The sequence below is a fragment of the Engystomops pustulosus genome, chromosome 1, assembly GCF_040894005.1.
Source record: "Engystomops pustulosus chromosome 1, aEngPut4.maternal, whole genome shotgun sequence".
NCBI lineage: Eukaryota > Metazoa > Chordata > Amphibia > Anura > Leptodactylidae > Engystomops > Engystomops pustulosus.
Window position 1 is genome coordinate 118,779,075 of NC_092411.1, and position 27,068 is coordinate 118,806,142.

General features: G+C 37.5%; 2 protein-coding genes across 2 annotated transcripts in view; both read right to left on the reverse strand.

The window, feature by feature from the left end:
• The window catches only part of PGM5 (phosphoglucomutase 5), a 154,543-nt gene extending 127,607 nt beyond the window's left edge, over window positions 1-26,936 (reverse strand). Inside the window, exons 1-2 of the mRNA XM_072151397.1 lie at window positions 26,833-26,936; window positions 21,906-22,046 (exon numbers count right to left, since the gene is read on the reverse strand). Coding sequence (XP_072007498.1) covers window positions 21,906-21,932 — 27 coding nt within the window. The 5' untranslated portion in view covers window positions 21,933-22,046; window positions 26,833-26,936. The remainder of the gene's footprint in view (window positions 1-21,905; window positions 22,047-26,832) is intronic.
• LOC140084603 (uncharacterized) lies at window positions 17,191-18,804 on the reverse strand. Its single transcript, XM_072126469.1, has 3 exons — window positions 18,608-18,804; window positions 18,366-18,519; window positions 17,191-18,248 (listed from the first exon to the last, which is right to left on the reverse strand). Exons 1-3 carry the CDS (start codon window positions 18,795-18,797, stop codon window positions 17,657-17,659), a joined length of 936 nt encoding a protein of 311 aa, XP_071982570.1. The 5' UTR covers window positions 18,798-18,804; the 3' UTR covers window positions 17,191-17,656.
• Window positions 26,937-27,068: the final 132 nt, after the last annotated feature.

The window sequence follows — 27,068 nt, forward strand, 5'->3', positions numbered from 1 at the left end:
TGCATTCCCGTTTATTTATTATCCATTATCTATTTGTAACAGAGGTAAATAGACGGAAATCATGATGGTAGTGTGAACCTTCAGTCAGTTATATTTCAGCGATGACACCCTGAAACTAGGCGACTTGCCTTCTTATTTTTTTTTGGGGGGGGAGGGTGGGGAGGGGGGGTTTAAGAAAACCTATTGAACTAATTCTATAGAATTGAAAAAAAAAATGGATATGGATACAATACTGCCACCAAACAGACTGACATCTTATTCTTACTAGATAAAGTTAAAATATGCATTTTTAAAAAATAAAATATAATTGAACAATATTTTAGGTCTTAGGGCTCATGCACATGAATGTGATATGGGGCTGTGTGCTCACATTTTTTTTTAGCAGTTAGCACATGTCCCCATTTACTTCTATGGGCTCTTGCACACGCAGAACGACCCTCGTACTGTATGTTTTTACTAATAGGAAGATAGAAATAGACCTGCATGCTGAATTGATGTAGCATATTACTTACCTTATAAACTATTTAAAGGGCCCTGGTCACATCTGTCATTTGTCCAATTTTTTTTTTCATTTAGTAACCAATACAACAGTTTTTCTCAATATAATCAGACAATATATGTGTAATTGACAAATTCCCTTGAAGCTTATCCAGAAAAAGTTGTGTGTTAGATTTTTGCGACTGTTCCTCTTATGATGTTGTATGTCACAATATGATGGGTTTTCCAATATTTAACATAGCAAAAAAGTTTGTACTAACTTTTCCTTTCAAGCGTGAATGGGAATTTGCAAACCCCCATATGCTAATACTGTTCATTACATTATTGTGAATTTTTGATGCTAAATCTACAGATTGAGGCTTTCAAGCTTCATAATATGTATTCTTTAGTTTGATGGGATGAAATTTTGCACTTAATAAAAAAATCAAGCACTGTTTGAGTACAAGATTTTTCCGATTGAAAATTTGTCATCTATATTATATTGTGTTGTTTATAGTCAGCCTAATACAAGAACTACTACGATTTTTTTGTAATTGCATCTTCAGTCAATCAGCAAATGTATTGTTAGAATAAACAGAGTATACTGCGGTCATAACATAAAGTGTTGTTGTCCTCTGGGTTTGTTTTCTTTGGGAAAAGCTTTGTTATCCTTTTAAAAGATAATACGAGCCACAAAGGGGTAAGGCGCAGAGTACACAGAGCTTTCTTATTCAAAAGAAAGTTAATTTCCCAATGTCCACTAGGACTGCCCCCTTCCTGTAGTGTGAAGTAGCAACCCCTTAGTGTTAGCAATCCTTGTGGGTCCTTCCTGCAGACTTTCCATAAGAAAGACCTCTGTGACATAAGTTTCAAGCATTGCAAAGGTGCAGGTGCTATTCTGTGAAATGCCACATTGATGATGAGAACATTAGCCCCAGCTTGTGACTTTTGACATTGCTGAGAACAGGATCTGTTTTCACACATTTGATCAGAGTGTTCTCCTTGCAGGGGGCTGCAGCTTTGCATGACATTGCTGTGGCACTGAAGGCAGAATTGTACAGGAATATTAGCTAAATAAATGGTATGATTATACACACACAGGGGGAGATTTATCATTAGTCCTACACATCATTAGTCCTACTGTAAGTCAGATATATACTATGGGGCAGATTTATCAAGCTGTCTAAAAGTCAGAATATTACAGCTCAGATTTCATTTTACCAGTGCTCATGAATATTTTAACCTCTTACCGACATGTGACGTAACAGTACGTCACATGCTGGGTGCAGGTGCATGGAGAGGGCAAAGCTGCCAGCGGCTCCAAAAAATGGCAGCACATGGATGTTGCCATCTTGCCAAGGGATTGTTGCTCCTCGTGACGTCATTGGGGAGCTGCGATCTATCTTCCAAAGACCCGAGGCTGTCTTGTTTTAACCCTTTCATTACAATGTGCAATCAACACATTGTAATGAATGAGAAGGAAAATCCCCAAATACTGCCATACTGTAGTAAGATGAGAAGATAGATCAGACAACCTAGGGTTAAAGTACCCTAGGGAGTCTGAAAAATAGTAATTCCCTAGAACTCATATAAATAAACAGTAAAAATCATAAACACATTAGGTATCGCCGTGTCCTAAAATGCCTGATCTATCAAAATATAATAGAAAATGGCACTTTTTTCCATTTTTAAAAATTCTATAAAAATTGATCAAAAGGTTGTGCAGTCCTAAAAATGATAGCACTGAAAACATCATCAAAAGTGGCAAAAAAAGACACCACCCACAGCTCCGTACACAAAAGTATGAAAAAGTTATTAGCGCCAGAAGATACATTTTTTTGTACAGGAGGTTTTAATTTTTGCAAATGTATGAAAACATTATAAAACCGTTACAAATTTGGTGTCTCCATAATCGTACCGACCCAAAGAATAAAGTAGACACATTATTCGGGGTCGCACAGTGAAATCCGTAAAATCCAAGCCAACAAGAAAACCAATTTCACTGCATTTGGAATTTTTTTCCTGCTTCCCAGTACACGGCATAGAATATTAAATATTGCCTTTTTCAAATGCAATTTGTTATGCAGAAAACAAGTCATCACACAGCTCTGTACATGGAAAAATAAAAAAGTTATAGATTTTTGAAGGTGGGGAGTGAAAAATGAAAATGCAAAAACGAAAAAGGGCTGCGGCGGGAAGGGGTTAAAGGGGAGCTGTGATTAGAATATTCTGACTTTTAGACAGCTTGATAAATCTGCCCCTATATGTCTGTAATTTGGAACAAACATTTAGCCTTTAGTCATGCCCTTTCCAAATGTTGATGTCTCTGAATAAATTTCCCCAAATTTCCTATTGAAAACTGATTTTCCAAATTGTATAGGTTCTATTTATGGGAAACATATCCGTGTTATCCAGCCGCCCAATTCGAGCTCCCAGTTTTTTAATTATTAAAAATATTTTTCAGTTGCAGTGGTGGATGCAAATTTTATAGCAACAGAGACTGATTCGTATGGGAGCACTAATGACTTTGGAAAATCACATTAATCTACCTATCCCCAAACAACTCCCGGGCACTAATAATAATAATAATAATAATACTTTATTATCCCAAACGGGAACTTAAAGTGTCACATCCACAATACACTAATTTAACAGAGATATAACATATATAAACTCACATAAAAAAATACATACACCATACAACAAAAGGAGAGGCACAGGTACACATAAATATACATTACACAGATTTACAATAAATAGTTAAATGGATTAATAAAAAGTAATTAATAGTACCTCCCAATTTACTAATACATTTATGCTTCCAGTTTTTATTGGTGATGAGGCTTTTGGCCTTTCTGCTCATTTGTTGCGTTCATTTTGTATTAGAGGACTAATTCAAAACAATAAATTATCCCATGCACGGAAGCTTATTGATGTGCTTTTGGGATAATGAGTAATCGGTGGTGCATATTTCGTGGATTTGTGTTAATGTGGAAAATGTGGATTGCTTGGTCAAAATATGCTGCGTTCTCCATATTTTTATGTGTAATCCTCATTGTGAAAATATTTTTTAATTTTATATATCAATAAAATATATAATTTTCATGTTTTTATATTTTTTTGTTTTACTAAATAAAGCAATAAAGATTATATGAATAATGATGAATTTTTGGATTTTGTGGCAAATTAGTAATGTCTAAAATTTTGACATCTGAAACAGATTACCATATTCTTCAAAGAACAGTTTAAAAGGGCAAGTGTCCAGCCACTTCGGATGCAGAAGGACAATTCTATTAAGGGACTGAGTATGCAACAAACTCAAACCATAAAGTCCTTTATTTTCTATGTCAAATGAGACTTTAAATAGTGCAAATTTTTTAAATAGTCTGAAAAATACAAAAAAAATACAAATGGATGCATAGCTGCATAGTCGTATCCACATCCTGTACAGACTTAAATTTTTAAAAAATATTCTCTTTTATTCTCCTTAAAGGGGTATTCTGGGAATATGAACGTCTGATACAAAAACTCACGATTCTATAAATAAAAGAATGTTAGAAAACTAAATGTCATTAATCACAAAATGGAGCTTTAATAGTTTGATTTTATGATTATAAAATTTTATGGCCTCTCTAAAGTATGTGGGTGGAGTTATCACCAAGATGGCCACCACTGGTAACTGCAAGTCCCAAGATCCTTTAGTTCTCAGTAACTCCTCCTCCCTCTTATGCTCTGCTCCCAGTGATGATCTAACAGGTTTTCTTGCTCTGTTACCATAGTAATGATGTGTAACTGCCATCACCACAACACTGGCCATACTGGATGGACTGCAACCAACCGACTACAGCCAATCCTAGTGATAATCACATGACCTGCCCAGGCAGTTACAGGACTTGTGATGTGGACTTGTGACCAGCGGCCATCTTCTGTCCTGTGTCTCCTCTGCGTGTCAGTAATTAACGGACTGATTAAAGGGCCAGTAGCAGTCTTCATTACAGTGTATGTCAGCAGCAATTTTCTGCTAAGGGGAACAAAATTTTAAATGACAACTAATTACATATAAGCCTTTATTCTAAGGACCCATTTGTATATAAATTATGCGGATTCCTGGAATACCTCTTTAAGAATAATCAAAATATAAAAATGTATTGTCCAATATAGGATTACCAAGCGGTAATATCAACTTTGATTTTAAAATTGTTTATGAAATGGTAAATTTATCCAAAACATGTTGAATTTTGAAAAGCTGCTTGAACACAACCCAAAATCTAGGATTCCAGATACAATAGTAGAATTGTAAACTTTTACTTTGAAAAAACACCACATTTCTTGGATAAACTGTATATTCATACAAATCAAATGGGGAAAAAAAAAGATAGCCTACCTGAACAAAGCAAGTTATTTTTTAGTTGAGGGATCATGGCTCCAACTTGATGATGAAGATGGGCCAAAGTTGATACGGTTAGTGGTGTGACAGTTTGAAAATCGTGTGTTTGCACATCAGTCTCCCATGAACTTAGATCAGCATTCAACATTCCTAGGTAAGATGGGTTTGAATCTGGGTCATAGGCCTGCGGTTGTACTTGTGCGGGAACAGTATGGTGCTGTGTAACAGTTGCTGTGGTTGCTGATGCTGTAGGCTGTCTGTGTGTGATGGGTCTGCTTTACCGTGGCCCTGCATTTGGAATTGGTGCATAGAGAGCTATTCAAATTTTACGTTCAAGAATCTAGAATTGGCAAAATAGTTGTTTTTGCTAAATATTCTGCAATTATCATAACAAATTATATAAGGGTGCGGTCACACGTTGCGTCACGATTGCGTTTTTAAACGCATGCGGTAAACTCACTACCATGCGTTTCCAATTTTCAAAAACCACAAACAGCTGCTATTAGCTTCAGATTACTTGCTGACCAATAAGTAACTCCAGACGCAGATATCTATGCAGTGGCCATTTCTATTTTACTCTTGGAGGTGTTGCTGTTTCTGCACCGTTCATAGAATCCAAATCCCTGTTCTGTTTGTGACACTTTTGTGTGCAAACATTTTGTTCTTACTTTGTCAATGGCATGTCGCAGACACACACGGTCGACACTTGTCGCAGCAGCCCTTGCCATTGTTATAGCCATGGCTGCTAAGAGAAGACGCCTTTTGAAGGTAAGCATTGCTAGAGATGTATCTTTGAAACATTTAGGCATTGTTTGTGTAAGTTTTTTGGTAAGTTAATCCTGGAGAAACATTACATGCGTTATTGTTATGTACTTCTTTGTGAATATACACTTATGTTTTTTAAAAAACCAAGCCTTAGAATTTTAGATCCGGTTTGCAGTTTGTTATGTGCTGAATGACTACTCCATTATCTAATATTGTAAGTTTCTAAGCATCAAAACTCTTTGGACTATTCTTTTTTATTTTTACAGCAATTTTTTGTTTCAACTCAAATATGTATAGGCAAACTACTATAGTGTACCACTTTTGCAACTGTAAACACACACACAGTGTATATTAATTAGCTCCTGAAAATCTGTTACTTCATTTTCGAAACACTGTGCTACGTTCGTATGTTATACTTTTCCCAAATTTGTTCAAAAATTTGTCCGTTTTTGCATTTTGGTATAAAACTGATCATTTCTTTCATCCCAAAACTTGCACATAGTGCCTATTTTTATGGCACATTATAACCACAGCACTGTAAAATCACTATACTGCCACAAGAATGTATTTGGACATAATGCTACACTAAAATATTTTGATAGGCAACAGGGTGATATTTTGCATACATTGTTAGTATAAACCATTTTCAGACTGCACTGCAATATTATATATTATAATGTAAAGAATTGATCTCAATGTGCAATTTCGTTTTTTCTCTCCAAAATTTGTATTAAAAACAAAAAAAAAAAAAAAAATTGAAATTAGCATGCATCAAATTCAAGAACAACCTATGGAGATTAAAAAGCAAGGGTGACATAAATAAAAAAGAAACCAAAAAAAACAATATAACAAGATTCCAAATCGAACAACTACGCACATTGTCCGGTTACATCATGTATAATTGTAAACATTTCAAGATATTTCACCGTAATTTAAAAGAAAAATTACATTTGTTATTCAGCTATATCTATTTGGTTTTTGTTTATTACATTTTTTTTACTGTATTTAATAAATTTAACAAACTTATTACTCAACCAAATGACCCTGTTTTGAAAATAATGTTTTTGTTTTTTTTTTAAATGTTTGTTACAAAAAGGCAAATGATAGAGCATGCTGTTACAGACGTCTATGGATCCATCCGATTATTGAAGCAAAAGACATACATGGACATTTTGTCAAATTGTATGTACAGTTGCGCCGGTATGGTTTTTTCAATATTTTTGCCTATTAAGTACTGTATTGAAAGTTTGAAAATGTCACTTTCACGTATGTCTTGTACTTTGTAAAGTTTGCAAGCAAAATACATTACATTTCCATATACATGCATGGCTAATGAAAAATTATGATAAAAAGTTAGTTGGTCTATGCTTGCCGTGCAATCATTAAGTTTGATAGGGAAAAACACATTCAAATTTTTCGAAAAATTGCATTTTGCTTTTCTTATGGGTTTGACAACAGTACAATATGATATCCTGTGGACTCAACTTGAAGCAAAGAAGTAAAGCTCAACAATTATGCTGGCACAATAAATAGGTCTTTAACCCCTTAATGACCGCCCTATCGGGTTTTTACGGCGGTCATTAAGGGTACTTCTTCTGATGCGACGCCTTTCTACGGCGGCGCATCAGAAGAAGTTTTCGGGACACCGGGTCTCGCTGGTGCCGGTGTCGGGCTGTGATATCACAGCCCAGACCCGGCACTAACACCCGGGATCGGAAAAACTCCGATCCCGGGTGTTTAACCCCTTGCACGCCGCGGTCAAGCATGACCGCGGCGTGCAAGTGTGTCCCCCGTGGATCGGACCCCCCGGTGTGCTTACCGGGGGATCCGATCCCTCCTGCCGCTGCCCCGGGTCCCGACGAGTGACCCGGGGCTGTCGGCTCCTCTTCTCACCGGGTCCTGCCTTCCTGGCAGGACCCGGCTGTAAGTAACTGAGCATGCGCAGCATGCTCAGTTACTTTCACTATACACTGCAATACAAGTGTATTGCAGTGTAAAGGCTTGAATAAGCGATCGGATGATCGCTTATTCAAGCCAAAAAGTAAAAAATGTAAAAAAGTAAAAAAAAAATTTTTTTATCTTTTTATAATATAATTAAATAAATAAATAAAATAAAAGTCCCATAATCTCCCCAGTAACACATAAAATGCAAATAAAGTATATAAAACACAAAACACGTACATATTTGGTATCACCGCGTCCGTATTAATCTGTACAATAAATCTAAATCAATATTGAACCCGCTCGGTGAACTACGTAAAAAAAAAACTCGAAAAACTTCCCATAATATACAATTTTTCATCAAACACCATCACAAAAAATGTTCTAAAAAGTGATCAAAAAAAGTTACGGTACCTAATATGATACGACTGAAAAGAACAACTGTTTTCGCAAAAAATAAGCCCTCAACCAGATCTGACAACAGAAAAATACAGAAGTTATGGCCCTGAAAAGTTGTCAATAGTAAAAACAATGCGATTTTCTCCAATATTGGTTTTGCTCAGGAAAATTGAGCAAAATAAGAAAAACTATATAAGTGAGGTATCACCGCGTCCGTATTAATCTGTACAATATATCTAAATCAATATTGAACCCGCTCGGTGAACTACGTAAAAAAAAAACTCGAAAAACTTCCCATAATATACAATTTTTCATCAAACACCATCACAAAAAATGTTCTAAAAAGTGATCAAAAAAAGTTACGGTACCTAATATGATACGACTGAAAAGAACAACTGTTTTCGCAAAAAATAAGCCCTCAACCAGATCTGACAACAGAAAAATACAGAAGTTATGGCCCTGAAAAGTTGTCAATAGTAAAAACAATGCGATTTTCTCCAATATTGGTTTTGCTCAGGAAAATTGAGCAAAATAAGAAAAACTATATAAATGAGGTATCACCGCAATCGTAGTGAACCAGAGAATAAAGATAAAATATTATTTTTACGTTACGGTGAGCGGGGGGGGGGGGAGAAATGCTCACAATCCAAAATAAAAATTGATGATTTTGTTTGTGTCCCCCTTGAAATAGTTAATAAAATCTCATGAATAAGCTTTAGACTCCCAAAATAAATTATTTATACATTGTATCTCATCCCATAAAAAATAAGCCCTCATATGATCGCATTACCAAAAAAAATAAAAATTTATAGGTCGTACAATGTGACAATACAAATCTGCTGTGGACGGCGCCTCCATTCATTCTATACTCGGCTGTGCGCCCGTACAGAAGTTTACCACCACATATGTGGTATCAGTACACTCGGGAGGAATTGGGCATCAAGCGTTGCAGTGCGTTTCATCATTTAATTTATTCTGAAAATGTCAGTTTTGGCCTAAATGAATGTATTTCCCAAAAAATTCCATAGTTTCTAAATCGCAGGTCCATATTTTTTAACCCATGTGAAACACTTAAAGGGTTAATGGACTTAATAGAAGTTGTTTTACATACGTTGAGGGGTGAAGTTTCTATAGTGGGGTAATTTATGAGGTTTTACTATTATTTAGGCCTCTCAAAGTCACCTGAAAGCCGAGTTGTCCCTCAAAATGTGAGTTATGGCAATTTTCATGAAAATAAGAAAAATCGCACCTAAAGTTCTGCACCTCATAACATCCTAGAAAAATGACCGGAAGCATAAAATATCATCCCAACATAAAGCAGATATTCTGTAAATGTTAATTATCAAACTTTTTGGGTAGTTTTACTTCCTGTCTGGAAACCAGAACATTTCAAACTTGGAAAATGAAGAATTTTTACAAACTTTTGCCAAATTTTCACTTTTTTTCAGAACGAAACGCAAAACTTATCACTTAAATTTTATAACTAACATGAAGTACAATGTGTCACGAGAAAACATTCTCAAAATCACCAGGATATGTTAAAGCGTTCCGAAGTTATAACCAATTATCGTGAGACATGTCAGATTTGAAAAATCGAGTCTGGTCATTGAGCTGAAAACTAGTGTCGGTGATAAGGGGTTAAATTCAATATTTTGATAAACTTCCTGAAAGAAAGGTCCTCTTCAAAACTATGAGGTTCCAACAATGGCTCCGTTGCATGGTGCTGTCCTTAAAAGGGATCTTGATGGTCAGACATTCTTCCCACACAATGATGCCAGCCTATGCTGGTTCTATACAAAGAGCCATGCATAAAAATCTTATTTGCGTCCAAAAAATAAAGTATTTTGTGACCATTGACAGTCTGCCGTAATCTCACTGTAGTGTGTTAATTCAAAATGTCATATAGCACAATTTTAAAGCAGATACAACGGTTATGGTGCAAATGATGGCCAGCACGGTGGATCATGTGTTTGCAAAAGATCCATGGCGCGCTTGGCAAATTCCACAAACTTTTTGAATGTTCTCACTGTGTTTGCATAGTTTCCCCCCCCCCCTCCCGGTCCTCCGATCTTCTATCACACGCCAAAAAATAGAGGTGCTTAGAATAGGTTGTGATTCCCATGGAGACATGGACAGTTCTTCAAATAACATTACAGTCCGGTTTAATATGTGTTAGCTATCGAAATGAATTAGGATTTGGAATTTTAAGGATAGAAGATAAATTTGAATAATATCAGAGAATTATAACTAACAACCAACGTCAATAAAAAGGAGTTGGATATGAGAAATATAAACACTAGCAGAGAGATACAAAGTTAAATTAAATTTGATACACACCTTCTGAAATAAAAAAATGTGCCGATTATAGGAAACTGATAAATATACAGGTGAATGAAAGATATATCGACAGGAGATGGTTGATACGAATCTTTAGCTCGTAATTCAAAACTGGGGGTTTAACCCTTTAAATTGAATTTATGGATATTTTGATGCATTTTTGTCCACATCAATTTTTTCAATGTTGCCAATTAACTTTAATATGTTAAAATCTGAAACCCAAAGTTAAGTAAATCCAACAAACTATCGATTTTCAACAATAAGACACTTGCACCAATTTCACATTAACATTACATTGTTTTTAGACCTAGACGCCTTCAGGCAATTGTTAATGTTGTAAGCATTTATTAAAAAAATTAAAAAAAAAATGCAATAAACTTTATACAAGGTGTGGAATTATGCATAGAAAGGGGCAGCCAAACATTCTACTAGGACAGGGGGTCAGCTGCATCAATAATTTGGGAAGCTTGGCAAACTGGATACTACATGGAGGCGGGCAGACTGCATTCTACAGGAGAATTGCATGTAATATACCACAGGGTGATAGCAGACTGCATTTAGGGGGGCCTGTTAGCCAATATCCTGTCAATATAATTTTCAGTTGTGAACAATGCATTGTATTGTGAAATTCTTTACCTTTTTTTTTTTTAACTTTCAACTTGTTGTTGTTTCAACATATTTGGTGTAGCTTAGACTATGGTTTTAAAAAAATGGTAGATCAATAACTAGGGACCTAATGGTCTGAAACGCGTAAGATGTAACCTGTGTAGAGCACCTTATCTTTGTATTTGCCGTGATGTGTATATTGTCCTAACTACAGATGAATAAAATTGCTGATGAATTTGAATGTTCCCAGTGAGTGCCGATCTACCCTTTTTTTCGTACTATATGCTACAAGAGTGGAGACTCTCTTTGGATTGAGCACCTGATGGTGAGCGAGCCTGAACTTTCCTTGGTTTTCATTGCTGCTTATACTATGGTCATTTTTTAAAGAGTCACGTTGGAATTTTAAAGATTTTGGATTAAAAATTTTTTGTGGATGTATGAAAATTACAATTGTCTTGCATGTCTTGACTTTCTTAAAAATACATTTAGTACATCCACAAAAATGATTTTTGCCAATTTGTGTTGTTAAAGGATCCAATGGCCATATTTTGCTTTGTGGTTAAAATAAATGATCCAAAAATGACAATTTGGGTTTCTGAAATTGCTTTTCCATTGTCAATTCAATCAATGTTGCTTGAATAAAAATTAAAGAATAGAGATGTATAGTTAAAAGATAAAAAAAATAATTTTTCAACAAATGTGCAATTTTAACAAAATTTAACAAATACAGGTATCCTGAAAAATTCAAAGCCTACTGCCGCCTAACTGTTGAACAATTTGATATTTTACTGGAGATTTGCAGAACTGAAATTACATATTCTGACACTGTAATGAGACGCGCAATATCACCAGAGGAGCGTTTACTTGTAAGTTTGCGGTGAGTATATATTAATTTAATAATTTTAAAATTTACATTTCAATTTATTAAATATAAAGACATAATTTCCAATAAGGTGGCAAACCTAATAATGTTTTTTAATAGCTACATTTAGATAAACATTTTTCAAGTATTTTCTGGACTATAAGGCGCACCTAAAAGCCTTGGATTTCCATGAAAATTCAAAGTGCGCCTTATAGTCCGGATCGCCCTATATGAGGGCAGCGCACCATACTTACATAGGTCGCCGCTCCTGGAGACAGCAGATCTCCAGCGGGAACTGCAGACCACGCGGCACGAAAAACTTCTGCCGCGTGGTCTGCAGTTCTCGATGGAGATCTGTTGTCTCTGGTAGCGGGGACCTATGTAAGTATGGTCCGCTGCCCTCCTCCACCTCCCCCTTACCTTCCCCACTTACCTTCCCCGCGTCGCTGCGTCCCGTCGGGTCTACGCTCCGCCCCCAGGCCTCCACCACGCCCGCCACCCTGCGCCTTATAGTCCGATGAGTCCGACTCTCTCAATTATTTGTGTATGTAAAATGGCCTTTTTTTCAATTTTTTCGGCGTTTTTGGGTTTTCTATTTCCACAAATAAATAAACTAAATGGGGGTCATTTACTAAGGACCCAATTAGTATTATCCCAACGTGTTACCAGTAATTTTGCTATTTGGGGCCATTTTACCTACATTGCCCCATGTTTTTTGCCAATGCAATAGGATTGTGGTGCATGGCTGCTGGCATGCACGTGTCAAAAAAAGGGGGATGGGGTCAAATACAAACCCCCTGGATTTGGATAAACCACCACATTTAAAAAGCAAAGCTGAGTCGGGGAGCTTGCACTTACCTTCACTCAGCCCGGCTCGGTGTTTTCAAGTGCGTTCCGATGATATTCATGGCAGCTGCGCCACCTGTTGAACGTCGGAGGAACTGCCTTAATGAATTCCGGACGGACCCAACTCCACCGCCGAGAATGCGCTGCTGTATTGCAAATACGACGGGTAAAAAAATCTTCCACTATGTATTGGTTTTATAATTTTGAACGACTTCACCCAATTGTGCTCTTATTGATTGTGATTGTAGTTTTAAAATTTATCAAACCTTTTTTAACAGATTCCTTGCTTCAGGCGAGAAATATTCATCGCTACACCTTCAATATTTGATTGGTCGGTGCACCATATGTGGAATTGTGAAAGATACCTGCAAGGCAATTTGGGGGAAGATGGTACCTTTCGTCATGCCTGCACCTTCCCTTGTGCAATGGGAGGAAATAGCACATGGATTCTTTGAAAAAACGGCTTTCCCAAATTGTCTGGGCGCAGTGGACGGCAAACATGTGCGTGTTATCCAACCACCAAATTCTGGCTCACAATATTTCAATTACAAGAAATATTTTTCAATAGTGCTTTTGGCTATTGCAGATAGTGATAGCAACTTCATTTGTATTGAGGTTGGTGCTTATGGGAGCACTAACGACTCGCGTGTGCTCGAGAGCAGCTTTTTATCAAAACACATTTTTGAAAGACATGCCAATCTGCCAGCCCCGGCACCTCTTCCGGGAACTAACATCTGCCTTCCTCATTTTTTTGTAGGGGATGAAGCATTTGCCCTAAATCCTCATTTGCAAAGACCGTTTTGTCAACGAGGACTTACAATGGAAAAACGATTGTATAATACTAGACTTGGACGCGCCCGCAAAGTAGTTGAGTGTGCATTCGGCATCTTAACCAGCCAGTGGCGGGTACTTCGCACAGCTATGTGTCTAAGTGTAGAAACTGTTGATTTGGTTGTAAAAACATGTTGTGTTCTACACAATTTTTCTCACAAAATTAATCATCGCGACCAACTCCGGCACTATGATGGGAATGTTGGCCAAAATACAATTGCACTATGCAATTGTCGAGCAATTTCTGGTTGGAGAGTGAGGGATGAGCTTGCTAAATTTTTTAATAGCCCCCAAGGTGGTGTTAACTGGCAATACAGTCATGCCCTAAATTAATTTGCAAATTTTAAAAATTTAAGTTTGGAAATAACAATTCTAAAGAATTAAACATTCAGAACTGTGTACACATGTCCTAAATTAGCACTATTGCTGCTACTTGCCTTTGCTCTTTTTTTTTTTTATCATTTTTAATGTAAATTGCCACTGGTGTGAAAAACAATATGTATATGTTATACAATGAATTTTTTTAAAAAACTTGAGCTCATTACTTTATGCTTATAAATTTCCTTTTTTTTTTTTTGCATTTAATGCAAAATGCATTGACTACTTATATTGAAAAGTAAAATTAATCAGTTTGGTTGCATCTTTTTAACTGTGTAGTGTTCGAGGAATGTAGCATTGAATTTGTTTTTGTTTTATTTGTAAGAAAATTATTTTATTCCAAAAGATGCATGATAGTCAATAATTTTTCGAACAATAAAAATGAGTGACAAAATGTTTGTAAAAAAATTTGGAATAAATAGACATTTGAAAATAAAATCTACTCCATAATTAATCGCATTGCATTTCTATTTTTTGTTTTTTTTGGAACAGGGGTAAAAAACATATTGTTGGCAATATTCTATAGCTCAAACAATGACTTTACTTGATGAATACTATGTGAATACTATTTTGTTTTTACCATAAATATTAATGCTGTTTCGAAACGCAGAATTAAAAAAGTTGTAGTTATTTTTTTTGAGCCCAAAATGGCTGCATTTTGGATGAGACAAAAATCACTGTACATGTTGGTGCCTCATGAAAATCATGTAGAGCTATACATAACTGCATCTTGTCCAGACAAAATGAGACATGTTAGTGCAAAATCCGTAAAGAAGATAATCTCCATATTGTGATGCACTCCTATTGAAAATTTAGCCTCTCGGACTATAACATTGACCAAAATAAGTAACACAAGCCATAGGAAGTCGAAATCTAAAAAAATGGTTAAATGCCTTTTGACTTGCGTAATAACAATGCTAGCCTAGTAGCTGGGTTAATTCCTTCTGTCTGCCTCATTTGTTACTAAAGTTTTCACAATCTTGAAAAAAAGGTATCCGATTTTTCACAAACATGTAGACATTGAAATATGACAAGTATTTTAAAAAGGGTCAGCAAAACAAACGCTGCCATGACCAACCTAACCAGCTAGCAATTCTTTTGAAATTAATTGGATTATAGTTTTATTAGTCCTGCACATGTCATGTGTCACGTGTAAATAATCTGTATGCCCATGTTCAATATGTTTTGAATCTAACAGACTTTCCAAAATTGTATTTTTTTTATTAAAAAAAAATAAAAAAAATTTAAGACATCACCTGTAGGTCCTCTTCTGTCTGGGACAGTCTGAGACAGAAGAGGACCTATGGTGGACGTCGGAAAGTTGAGTACATTTTTTTTTTTTTTCGTACAACAGGGGCCGGGCAGGCTGTATGCTACAGGGGTTGAGCAGGCTGTATGCTACAGGGGCTGGCAGACTATATACTGGGAGGCTGCACCAATGCATTTCCCACCCTCGGCTTCACCCTCGAGGCAATAGGTTTTCCTAGTTTTTTGTGTTTAAAATAGGGGTTTCGGCTTATACTCGGGTCGGAATATACTCGAGTATATACGGTATTTGAAATTTGATTGGAATATGACTTACCTGCACGCCTTTTTGAAATTTATAATTTGATATTACAATTAAAATATCTATTATTTGTTTTTAATACAAATTTTTGATATTTTAAAAAATGTTCGCAATAAAACTTTATTCCTGAAATCACAAAATATTTCAGCATTAACTTGTTTGTTGTTCAAAAAGGAAAGACACTGATATTGGTTATGCATTTTTTTTTAATACTATCAAAACACAATAAACAAGCAAGATTTTTTTCAAATTTTTTCATAAATTTCCTGATACAAAGTATACATTTGCTTTAGGGTTTTGACGTCAATCACAAAATTATTGTCACAGTTTTGCTAAAGTTGTTTGTTGTAAAAATTTGTGATTGCAACAAAACGTAATTATTAATTTTATGGCAAGCATCCTTTGGCTTATCTTCAGCTAAAGGTGCAACCAAACATTGAGCCTCTGAAATTTTTCTTGCTTTCAATGATGTCTTTTAGACATTATGTTGTCCATGACATTTTCTCTTTTTTTTTTTTTTTAATATTTGAAATAATTTTAGCCAAACTGTCAACAAATTGACTGTGATTTGTTTGCAACGCTCTGTATTCATTAAGACATTTGTGCTGTGGTTTTTTGATTAAAAGCGATTGAGTGAACTATTGCAAAGGGATTGTTACCAAAAAAAAATTGTTGGCTTGCAAGCGGTTGCCTATAGCATTTATGGTTTTGACATATTACTTACAAATGTAAATTGAAGCATTTTTTGTTTGGTTTACAAACTCGTTGCATGTTATTTTACACATTGCCATCTTTCTTCTTTGGGTCAAGAAGATGGAAATGAAATGTAGTTCAGTAGCCAAGGTATATGTATCAATTTTTGTTATCTTTTAAATTTTTTCAAAAAGGGTTTCATTTATACCATAAAAACAAGATATCCAAACATAAAAATGTTCTGGCCATTTGTCAAATCACTCTCAAAGCGCTTGCTGATTTCATTTCATGTGTGCAGCGCAGCCAAACAAACGTAAATTTACTTTAGAATTACATTTCAGTTTTGCTGCGCTTAACATGTGAAATTGTGGCAGCGTGCTTTTATACTTTGATGCAAATACCTTGGCTGTGAACTCCCAATGGTGAATGCTACTGACAGTTTGTAAAGTTTAAGTTTTCCCCATTCTAATATGTGGACATTTTAAATGTTTTTCCAGTAGGTATATTTTTCATTTTTGAAAAAAATTACTAGCCAGGGCCACTATTGTATGCAAATATGTGACATGACTCTATTTGCAACGTGGAAGGATAAACAATGCCACATCTTTGTTATGGAAAAGGCAAAAAAATTTGTATATTGCAGGACTGTAAAGTTAATAATCAGCTATAAATGTTGTACCTTAGCACACTAAGTTGCTGCAGAAACTTTTTAAAAAGCAAAGTAACAATGTTTTATAAAAACGTTCATGTGTTCGGAGCATTGCAATTGTGAATGGCATTATAGTGGCATAACAGGCAAAAAAATCTTGACAAATCTTACAGTGTGCGGCAATTGTTCCTTTACTTATATATTATTAAATTAAATTGTTTAAATGTCTTTAAAATAATGTATGCAATAGTTACTCAAAAGCTTTTAAAAAAAAAAAAAACGTCCATTACTCCCATTTCAAACAAAAAGACGTTGTTACTTTGGCATATTGAACAGATTTTAACATTTTCAAAAAACCTTTTTTTTTTTTAATATTTATTTATTTGTTACATAAAATTAATTGTAAACAAACCAGTTACATACCTCACATATTTTTCATTTAAAATAACTCAACAAGCCTGTATTTGCTTTCAAATAGAAAGGAATATTGCATGTTTTCTGCAATATTACTATTTTAAAGGAGATGATGTAGTATGTTTACCATGCAACTTTTTTGCTATATTAGAAAAAAAACGTTGCAATTTTGGTGCATTGGCCATAAACTTGGAAAACGCAAGTGCATGTTCCTTTGTAAAATGAAAATTCTGAACTTAGAAAGATCAATTTGAATCTTTCAAAAACAAGGCTGCTATCGTTGTGGAAAGAACACATTGTTTATTGTTTAAAACAAAAAAAAAGTGATGAAACTTAATTACCACCATGAAAATCTCGTCCAAGCTGGCTACCGCTGGGCAGATTTTCTTCCAACTGCTGTGCTTGGGCCAAATTTGGCCGCACGTGCAAGGGTGCATTTGGCTCCCAAGGGGGTAGCTCCGCATTAAGTAATGCAAGGTAAGATGGATTTTGGACAGGCTGGAATTATGGTGGGTTGTAGACGGGTACAGGTGGTCGTGGCAAGTGTACAGGCTGTTGTAAAGCAGTTGCACTAAATGTGGGTCTACGGCCAGGAGCAGCTTGTTGCAGAATTTGGGGAAGCAGTTGGGGTGGTGGTGCAGCAAGTGCATTGCGTAAGCGTTTTAAGATGATATCTGCACCAGGCAAAATTGGTGTGTTAGCAAATATTTCAGCTATGCCAACGACAAATGTCATGAAGGTGCTTTGCTTTTCAGTTGGCAAATTACGACATTGGCCGGCCACAAGATGGCCAAAACCATCATATAGATCTTCAGAACCCACCTTGCGCAGTAAGTTTACTGCTTCAATCTCAATTGCCGACACATTTGCAGTTGTCGGCTGAGTATTTCTGCGTCGAACTGCGCGAGTACGTCCCGCAATCGGGAGACTTTCATCAGGCACAGGCGGGGGAGATTCTGCAACCACTGGAGACAACATTTCCTCTTCAAATGTGACATTATCTTGATCCATTCCTTGGGACATTGGCAACGACTCATCTTCCATGTCAGCTTCACGCGTCTGGTTGGAGTCTTCGTCCACAAAATTGCCTTGCGTGCTGGAAAAAATATGCAACTTATTAATATACAGCCTTAAATTTTCAAATATTAATGTAAAATGCAGTATCAATCCATGAAAGTAAAATATTGGTTGAAACAGAAAAGTATATGCTTACGATCGCAGGCTCCGTGTTGGTGCAAGGAACATTAATTCGTCGAAATGTTGATACGGCCTCCTGTTGGTGGGAGAAGAGCCACTTTTTTCCTTAATTGCGAGATCTTTCCGGAAGCGGTCTCTACAAGAACGCCATCTTTTGCGCAATTCCTCTTCTAAAATTTAAAAAAAGTATAAAGGTTGAAGTTAATGTATTTCATGAACACACATAGGTAAATTTACAAATTTAGCAAATGTACAAACCTTGCCTCCATTTTTCACGCGATGGGAGTGAAGCCCATCTACTATCCATCTCCAGACATATTTCATGCCAAAGATTTTCTCTCTTTTGATTGTCAGAATAATCCTTATATGTTTTGTCCCAAAGTTGGGGCCTGGCTTTGACCTGCAAGGCACTTTTAACGTCAAAATTGTACGTATTGCTTCTGTGCATAATTGTCGAATTTATGTGAAAACAAAATAATAACAGCATTCCCCCCAAAATACGCAGTGAATACCTAATGGTTAAAGGAAACGTACGACAACAAATCTACCTATATAGGTAGATGGGGTGGTAGGTGGATCAATGGGAAGTAAGGATAGCCCTTTTAAGGGCTAATCCTCACGTCCCTGCACTTTTGCTTGGAACTTTTACCAAAGGTTTATGGTAATTTTATTAAGCGGCTATTGGGTCGTGGAGTAGCCGCATATGAGGTTACTCGAGGCGGCTACTCCTTGCTCCGTTATTTTCTCCTCCTACTCACCATCTTCAATCCTGCGCGCCCTTGTCCGACGATCCTGCAGTTTGTTGTGCACATGCGCAGACTGCAGGATCGTCGGACGAGGGCGCGCAGCTACGAGCTGCTGTGCACCGAAGATGGCGAGTAGGAGGTGAAAAATGGGCTACCGGGGCGTGGAGTAGCCGCCTTGTCCAACCTCAAATGCGGCTACCCAACGCCCCAGTAGCCGCATAATTAAAATAAAAAATAAAAAAAAGATACAAGTTCCCAAAACAGTGTTGGGATGGGAGGATTAGCCCTTAAAAAGGGCAATCCTCACGTCCCATTGATCAACCTACCACCCGATCTACCTATATAGGTCTATTGGAGGTGGTAGTTTCCCTTTAATGGTTTGATAAATTTTTTTATTTTTTAACTTTATTAAATGTATTAACACATGTAAAAACATTGCCACATTATGCATCCAATACATTATTTATACACTAAAAAAGGAGTTGTCCCGAAAACAGTTTTAAAAAGAAACGGAGACAGATGATGATATACTTACCCGATCCAGACGCAATCCTGCGATGCCTAGTCCTATGAGGGTTTGGTTCAGCCGACATTCAGTCATGCCTGTTTATTCTGCGCTGAGTTCTGTCTCCGTTCAACAGCTTCTTCCTGGTACTTCTAATTTTTTTTTTTTTTTTTTTTTTAATTCAAAACAGTTTGTGTATTGTCACAACCCGGGGGGTTGTCCGTCGGCAACAGCCCCCAATTGGTGTTGCATGCATGACAGTGGTGATGCGCCACAATGAAATCACGAGCACCATAATCCAGGGTGTTTTTGGGGCACATCCAAAAATATCGCAATAATGTGCAAAATTGCGGACCAATATACCCATTTTTTATATATATATATTTTTAAAAATATAGACATTAGATATGTTTTCGACAATGCTTGGCTGCACCCTCTTCCTACAGAGATTGGTTTCGCTGCATATTGCAGAAAAAATCCACACCTAATACCCACATTGTATGGTTGCAGCATTTTCTGGAGTTTACAATTTTTTTGGATGAACTAAAAGCATGTCGACGCTTTTGAGCCACAATCTTACACGCACTCGCTGGCCCCCGAAAATCATAAGGGGTGCGACAATCAGTTGCCATGCTAGCCTTGGGTCTTCATGTGAACGGAGGCTGAATGACTTTTGCATATTCATTACATTGAGGCTGTGTGTCATTGTACAGTATAGTTTTGCGAAATTTAATATAATGTAATACAGTAGTATTGCAGTATATTGTCCGTACCGTCTCACCTTCTAGGATTATTGAACTCAAGATTGTTGAAGAAATTTGATTAAAAAATTTTATAACGGAAAATGTCTAGAAAGCAAAAATTCCCCCCACCCCCCAAATCAAAAGAACTGTTAGAAAAGGCAATAAACACTCAAATACACAGACCCAGTGGAAATTGATAGCAATTTCAACCTGCGTCCATAATGGGTGAATGGATCATGTGGTCTGCCCGATTGTCGACCCAAAATAATGGGGCAGATTTATGAAGCAGTCTGAAAGACAGAATATTTCCAGCTACCCATAGTAACCAATCACAGCTCCCCTTTAAAATAATCATTAGCACTGGTAAAATTAAAGCTGCACTGTGATTGGTTGCCATGGGCAATTGGAAATATTTCGACTTCCAGACTGCTTGATAAATCTGCCCCAATATTTAAATTTATTGTGCATGTATTGTAAACTCTATATACATATTGCTGTTGAGGCAGCTATTGCGGTCATCAGTAAAGATGGGGAAAAAAATTCATTCCCAAACATGCATTCCACATTTTTTTTCACCTTTTTAAAAGGGGGGGGGGGTGTTAAAAAAAAAAAAAAAAAATTAATCTCACACATCATTTAAGCACACTAGCATTTTCATAAAAATTAAAAAAAAAATACATTCATATTACTGGACAAAAAAAGAAATGACTGTAACTATTACACAACATCAGCTACTTTGCAGATAACACTAGCAGACACATTTGTACACTGTATCATAACAGTAAACTTTAATTCTGAAAAGACACAGACACATAATGAAGGCCAAAAATCACATTACTGACAATACTTACAAGACCAATAAGCTTCGACACATCCATGTTCGGGCGCTGATAGGCCGCAGTCTCCTTACACCACTCCCGCGCGGCTGCAACTGCTGTCCGGAGTGCGCAACACACAAAAGGGCGGGTGAACTGCTGAGGTACTTTGGCGCCTTTCCCAAATGTCGCGAGAACACACGCTCCACACGATCCAGACACATTGCGCAACACTTTCGCTACGCACAGACATGGACGCAAGCGGTAAACGCATCCGTTGTCCGATATATCTCTCCACCACTACTTATTAACCGCACACAGATTTGAAGAAAGCAACGACTGCACATGCATATGAAGTCACATAGACTTCAATTAGTAGGTCTCGGCTGCGTCCCTAGCAAAACAAAATATCGCTTGCGGTAAACGCAAGCGTGACGCAACGTGTGACCGCACCCTAAATGTATCCCTTTTGGATTCGGGGAGTTTTCGGCACTTAGGGTGCGTTCACACGTTGCAGTTAAAACTGCATCGCAATCAGCTTTGAGGTGGTTTTAGGTGCAGTTTTGTCAATTGAACAGGTGAAAGACATGAACTGAACGAGTGAATTTGATTTTTAAGGGGAAACCTGCTCCACAAACGTCATTCAGTTCATGTCTTTCACCTGTTCAATTGACAAAACTGCACCTAAAACCACCTCAAAGCTGATTGCGATGCAGTTTTAACTGCAACGTGTGAACGCACCCTGACCTGCAACCACTGTTCCGAATCCATCATACATATCAGGTGCGCTAACTCTTTGCATCACGTGTACAACTTCACTCTCTATCATCATTATTGTCACTGTCCAGGATTTCTGGTGTCGGTTCTGAAGAGATGTTTCCTTGAGTTCTGTAGGATGTTGAAAGGTTAAACTTTGTGTTAGTTTATTTTGGCATCAAAAGTGCATATTAAAATGCAATATGTATGTACATTTTTTAAATAAATACAAATACTTAATTCGGTTCTTCGGTAGGTCTTTCTTTCATTTAAAAAAAAAAAAAAAATTATTAACCCCTTAAAGACCAGGCCCTTTTTCGCTTTTGCGTCTTTATTTTTCACACCCCACCTTCAAAAATCTATAACTTTTTTATTTTTCCATGTAGAGAGCTGTGTGATGGCTTGTTTTCTGCGTAACAAATTGCACTTCATAGTGATGGCATTTAATTGTCTATGCCAGTGATGGCAAACTTTTTAGCGACCGAGTGCCCAAACTGCAACCCAAACCCCCCTTATTTATTGTGAGGTGCCAACCAAAAATTAAATCAGTAAGTTATTACTCCCTGTTCATCAACAACTTTCAATCAGATTGGCCTGAGGACAGCAACACAGTAGAAAGATGGAAAATTTTCATCATTTTAGCTTCTTTCCAGTGTCCCTCTGTACACCGAGAATCAGGGGGCCAGCAGGAGGTCCTCCAAATATAATTCGGCCTTGTCTACTCATTCTCCCTCTTCCTATAGTTCTAAATAGACAAGCAAGCATCAAAATATGTCTGAAAGCAGCATTTTTTAAGTGGCTTGCAACTACAGGAAGATTCTTTGAGTTCTGTCTGGTGTGCTGGGGCGATGGCCCGAGTGCCCACAGAAAGGGCTCTGAGTGCCGCCTCTGGCACCCATGCCATAGGTTCGCCACCACTGGTCTATGCCATATACTGGGAAGCGGGAAAAAAATTCTGAATGCAGTGAAAATGGTGAAAAAACGCATTTGCGCCGTTTTCTTGTGGGCGTGGATTTTACGTCTTTCACTGTGCGCTCCAAATGACATGTCTAATTTATTCATTGGGTCAATACGATCACATGGACACCAAATTTGTATAGGTTTTATAATGTTTTCATACATTTACAAAAATTAAAACCTCCTGTACAAAAAAAAAAATTCTTCATTTTGCTGTCTTCTTGGGCTAATAACTTTTTCATACTTTGGTGTATGGAGCTGTGGGTGCTGTCATTTTTTTTGCGACTTTTGATGACGTTTTCAATGCTGTTATTTTTAGAATTGTACGACCTTTTGATCACTTTTTATAGAATTTTTTATATTTTTCAAAATCTAATATTTTGATAGATCGGGCATTTTTGGACGCGGCTATACCTAATGTGTTTATGATTTTTACTGTTTATTTATATTTATATCAGTTCTAGGGAAGGGGGGGGATTTGAATTTTTAGGTTTTTTTAATATAATTTTTTATTTTTTATTTTTTTTTATTTAAATTTTTTACTATTTTTCAGACTCCCTAGGGTACTTTAACCCTAGGTTGTCTGATTGATCCTACCATATACTGCCATACTACAGTATAGCAGTATATGGGGATTTTGCACACCATCTATTACAATGTGCAGATCGCACATTGTAATAGATGGCCTAAAACATGATAGCCTCGGATCATTGTGTGATCCGAGGCTGTCACGGCAATGGATCGCCGCTCCCGGATGACGTCACGGGGAGCGACGATCGGAGCCAAGATGGCGGCGCCCACGTGCCGCCGGCTCGTTAATGCCGCCGGCAGCTTTGCTAACACCCGCGATCGGTACAAGCACCGATCACGGGTGTTAGCGACGGGTGCTTGCTTCATTGTGAAGCAAGCACCCGGCGTGTATGAAGAGGGCTCAGCCCGTGAACCCTCTTCATACTACCCCATGCGCAATAAAACGTACAGGTACGTCTTATTGCGCTATGGGGTTAAAGGAGCATTTGCAATACAATCTTATTGTTTGTCTTGCACCATGATGTAATCCTCTGTTTAATATCACAGCTTTGCTTTTCCTTTTGATTATTTTGGATGCTTTATCTGAATCAGCACCAAACCTGTTTGTGCTTCTCATTCATGAGCTCTCAGTCCCCACCTTTGTGCTCCTGTACAACTGTACAGTTCCCCCTTGTCCATCCTTTCTATCAAAGTCACATTTAAAAAAAAAAAAATCATGTGAATTCATGGTCCAAAAATAGTCTTTAAAAGGTAATACGTCATGGTGCTTGCTACGCAAAAAAACCCCACAATTTTTGTTAAAAACGAATGCATGCAAGACATAAAGGTAGATTTTGAATGCAGGCGGAATGGACTTCTGCAAACAAATTTACAAGAAAATCATGTCCTGAGTGACTGACTACCATTCAGGGAAACATACCATGGGGAATATTCTTCCAGATATACCTCTGATGTAAGTTTTTACATGCTATATTTTGGAAAAATGTTATCATAAAATTTGAATTTAACTTTATTGGAAACACTTTCAACCCCCCAAGTTACCATATATACTCGAGTATAAGCCGACCCGAGTATAAGCCGAGACCCCTAATTTCAACACAAAAAACTGGGAAAACCTATTGACTTGAGTATAAGCCGTGGACGGGAAATGCATTGGTCCCAGTATATAGTCTGCCAGCCCCCTGTACTATATAATATGCCCAGCCCCTGTAGCAAACAGCCTGCCCAGCCCCTGTGCCGTATAGCCTGCCCAGCCCCTGTAGCATATAGCCTGTCCAGCCCCTGTAGCATATAGCCTGCCCAGCCCCTGTAGCATACAGCCTGCCCAGCCCCTGTAGCATACAGCCTGCCCAGCCCCTGTAGTGGGAAAAAAAAAGAGAGGGAATCAGACAAGCACTTTTAGTCAATCCACTGTCAATATGAAATCAAGTAGCAAAGCCTTTCTTGCAACAGAGCATGCTGTTACTTGGAAAAAACACGTTGTGCTCACCATACTGAACACAGAAACTATAGACGAATATAGGGGACGTGTTTCCGGCTGATAGTTGACACCCTTATATACGTCCACCATAAATTCGTCTACAATAACCGCAATAGAGAATGTGTGGCAGTATTAATAAATCAAACACAAAATGTATAATCCCCTTTAAAATTGCACATAGTACATGTTTATAAACTTTTTAATAAATTAAAACAAAGGACAAAAATACAAGAAGCTTAACAAATATCCAAAAAACATAACCACCTAAAAAGTGGAAAAAATAAAAAACACCTTTTAGAAATTTGACACATTGTGCAAAGTAGCAATACATGAAGGTGGACTAATGGTCTCAATGACAGGAAAGCCTAAAGCCCACATTTGGATAAATCCACCCCAGCATAAATCACACATTTTTCAGCACCTCATAAATAACTTCCATGTAACACACTAAATCTATTAAAAAAAACTTAGAAAAAGACAGAAGATAGCTGTTAGGTGGTGCACTCTGATGGAAATGCAGCAAGGAATATAATATCCAAAGAAGAAGGCAAGAGAAGGCCGGTCACTCACCAAAAATATACAGTCTTTAATGCAGCCAGCGGGATACACAAGAGAGGAGCCGGGCACGCCACAAACGACGGACCATTTTGCGCTTTCTCAGGTCTGTCTGTTGCCTTCTTCTTTGGATACTATAAAAAAACTTATTTATCATTTACAAATTTGGCAAAAGTCCAAAAAAAAATACTAACCAAAGATATTAAATGGTAGGCATCCAAATTCAGAGGTTTCCTCTTCACTGCTCCGTCACCAAGAGAGATGATGTATTGTTGTGAGGTAAAATCGCAGAAAATATAATAAACACAGTCCATAGTAGCTTTGCGGTGTTTAGACGCACGAGCCATGAGAAGTAAGCATCTTGGAAATAAAGCAAAACACACACTTTGAAAAGAAATATACAAAACGCATCCATCCGTCTTTAATTCTTAAACACAAATACAATTAGACTTTCTGCTGCGTTGGAGGCGCATCGACAACAACAAAACACATCAATTGTACAAGGACACGGATAACCCATATAAAATAATTACAAAGAACCTGCTTGAATCTATGACATGAAAGATAAACGCATGCGTGTAAGGCCGCGGTCACACGTACCGCTAGGCGTCCGTCATAACGCGACGCTAGCGCACAGGGGGAGGTCCTCGGCCCGAACGCACATGCGTTTCCAGGGAAACGCATGCGATTGTTAAGCCGATCGCATGCGTTTCTCTGGAAACGCATGTGCGTTGGGGCCGAGGACCTCCCCCTGTGCGCTAGCGTCGCGTTATGAACGGACGTCTAGCGGTACATGTGACCGCGGCCTAACACATTGAAAAAGGAAACAAAGCGCATTGTGTGAATGCGCATGCACTAAGGGTGAAGACACACGTGGCGTTTTTAGGCCGTTTTTAATTAGTGTGTTTTCAGATCGTTGAAAAACGCATGCGTTTCTGACCAGTTTGGATTAAGATAATTGGTCAAACCTATTTTTTAACGCATGCATTTTTTACGATCTGAAAACTGACTAAAAACGACCCAAAAACGCCCTAAAAACGCCACGTGTGTTATCACTCTAAGACCCTCAGGGTGCCTTCCCACGTGCCATTTTCGTTACATTTTTAAACGCATTCAAAATGAAAGTGTGAGGGGGTTTGGCCAAAACACATATGCGTTTGCAATGAAATGTGGAAACGCATGCGTTTCAGGCAGACCCCCTCCGACTTTCAAAAACGCCATGTGGGAATGCGCCCTCAGTGATATGTTCTCACCCATTATGATCCGCTATTGACTTGAAAATTGCATCTGAAAAACCAATGCTAGCACATGGCCTGATCACATTTCCGTTTTCACGAAATCGCATTCGATTGCTATCTTGTATTGTTTAAATGCAAGACACCGGTTTCTGCTTACCATAAACGCTTGCGCTAACAGCATGTGTGACCACACCATCAGGCTGTGTTCAAGCGCTGTGTCTGGATTGCGTTGCAATCCATTTAGAATGGGGAGGGTCTTGGCCAGAATGCATGCAATTACTAATGAGATACTGTTGTTTTGCATTGTTTAATGTAAAACATCTGGCACTCATTACAGATTGCATACATTTCAGTTGAAACACGTATGCGCCCAGGTCAAGCTCCTCCCTGTTT